The sequence below is a fragment of the Uloborus diversus genome, chromosome 7, assembly GCF_026930045.1.
Source record: "Uloborus diversus isolate 005 chromosome 7, Udiv.v.3.1, whole genome shotgun sequence".
In the NCBI taxonomy this organism is placed as follows: domain Eukaryota; kingdom Metazoa; phylum Arthropoda; class Arachnida; order Araneae; family Uloboridae; genus Uloborus; species Uloborus diversus.
The window spans coordinates 130,472,912-130,475,254 of NC_072737.1; the positions used below are offsets into that span (position 1 = coordinate 130,472,912).

At 36.6% G+C, this 2,343-nt stretch overlaps 1 protein-coding gene across 1 annotated transcript; it reads right to left on the bottom strand.

Moving 5' to 3' along the window:
• Positions 1 to 263: 263 nt before the first annotated feature.
• LOC129225496 (uncharacterized) lies at positions 264 to 2,057 on the bottom strand. The gene is made up of 2 exons (XM_054859922.1): positions 1,485 to 2,057; positions 264 to 922 (listed from the first exon to the last, which is right to left on the bottom strand). Exons 1-2 carry the CDS (start codon positions 2,055 to 2,057, stop codon positions 266 to 268), a joined length of 1,230 nt encoding a protein of 409 aa, XP_054715897.1. The 3' UTR covers positions 264 to 265.
• Positions 2,058 to 2,343: the final 286 nt, after the last annotated feature.

Sequence of the window (2,343 nt, forward strand, 5' to 3'; positions counted from 1 at the left end):
CTTCTAACTTATTTTGAATTTTTAAAAAAGGGAAAAGCTAATTTAATTTATTCTCTTAATGCAAGGCTATTTTTTACCACTTTTCTTACATTAAATGCTGTTTTTTCCGAGACTTAAGAAAATTTTGTTGACGCTCAATAATTACATGCTGAAAAAGGTAGCAGACCTGCTTCACTTTTGATAAAAAGCAGTTAAAATAGCTTAAAAAGTTAATTTATGGACCAAAACAAAACATTTATTGGGTCATGAAATATTTGGTTTTATTTTATTTTATTAAATTTTTCTTAAATGAAACTCGCTTTTCTGTAGTTGGTGTAGCAGTGGGAGACGTTCCCATGCCTTTGAGAAACGCTTCTATTGCCCCTCCTAATAAATTAGGATCTACAAAATTACCATCATCCCATTGAACAGGATTCTCACTATCACCTTCTGTTTCTTCATTTTCTTCAATTATTCTATCCTTAACTTCGATGAGAGGTCCTGATAGTCGCCTTTTGACTTCAGGAACGACTTCTAGGAATGTCCCAGTTTTCTTGATACAAATGTCATCAGTGACCACTCTCCTCGGTGAGTGATGGAAGGAAGAGGAAGGTATTTGGGGAGGTTGGTAAACGACAGTCCTGATGGCTGGTTTGTTGAGAGGTGGTCGGAAGATGGCACGTTCCACGTTGGGCAAGGCCGTGGGGTCTAAAGAATTTGATCGGGATGTTCGAAAGGATCCTCTGGTCAAAGGTGAATTTGGAGCAACTTTAATGGAAGGAGATTTTAGAACAGGAATGGGAGAAGTAGGGAGGCTTGATTGCAGAGGAACGATTAGCTCAGCTGGAGAGGACACTCTTCTTTCCTTTGTTCCTGGAACTTTCATCAAAGATATGAGGTCTTCTTTCTTGCATACAATTCCTCTCACATCTGGACTTCCCAACTGCAAGAAATGAACAAATACAGTTCTGTTTAAGATCTGTGACATAGTAAACATATAAATGTAAATTAATACAGGAACGTAAAAAATGAGATGCAAAAAAAAAAAAAAAAAAATCTTATGAGTTCTGTGAGTGTATAGCATTGTTTAATGACTTAATTTGGCCTAAATCCCTTTTAAAATACTGTTTAAAAATTCATATTTTGTTTACTTTTTGTTTCTCTTCCGTTTGAATGTTTGATCAGAAATAAAATAATGTGGCGGTAATTTATACAAAGTGTACATTAATTTCTCATACATTTCTCATTTTTCGAACACATAATAAATTTGTAGCAAAAAGTTTGAAAGTTTACTCATTCAATTATTTAGATTTATATTAACATAGAATTGTTTCACTGTAGTCTCGACGTGGTTTCAATTCCCCTGCATGTTTTAAAAAATAATTTAAAAAATATGAAAAAATTTACATTGTTTGAAAATTGAATTGTTTTACTGTAATCTCGACGTGGTTTCAATTCCCCTGCATGTTTTAAAAAATAATTTAAAAAATATGAAAAAAAGTCACCTTCAGTGATTCGCTGTCTACGTTTGGAACATTGTCTGTATCACTTCCACTTTTACGCCGAAGGGAACTGAATCTACTTTTGAAAGATTTGGAATCTGCATCTTTATTATCAGGAGAAGAATTTCCAGGAGTAGCCTCTTCTCCCGCTGGTGCAGAACTCGGGGTAGCACTGGGAGTGGAAAGTTTTTTAAACCCTTTCAGAAGCTCTCCAGACGCCATGCTTCTGCTGAAGAACTTCGAACTTTTCCAAGCCTGATGTTTGGGTGAAGACTTGGGACTCGACTTGCCTCCAGAGGCATCAGGCTGCTTTCCTTGCATCATCAGCAGACGAGTTGAAATTCTTCGTTCGTTCCGGGACGGGGATTTGGGGGTTTCCGGTGTGGTGCAAGTGGAAGATGACGGGGACATCTTGGGGGTACCTGGTGTTGGAGAGTTGCTATCGCGATTTATTCCAGTGTTTTCGATACTTTCATCAGGAGCTGTAACAGCACTTCCTCTTCTAGGGCTCAGGGATCTCCTATCCTGTGTAGGGGACTCACCGACTTTGCAAATTTCACGCTGATGAAATGCCATCAGTAAGTCAAAAACTTAGTAACCTTCAAACATATTTCCTTATGTTGCAATTGCACCTATATTAAAGAAACAAAATGTATCGTTTATATCAAATAGTTTCAAGTAATGCTTCCATTTTTGCACGTTTAGAGATAAAAATAAGTCTCTCAAGAAAACTCACGCATGCATAACTGACTCTGTTTAGAGAACGTGTTTGCAAAATAGTAACCCAGATTTAATAGTTGACGGTCCTAAATATTTTATACCTATATAACGTTTATACTTTCCCCCAAAACTTCAATTGATA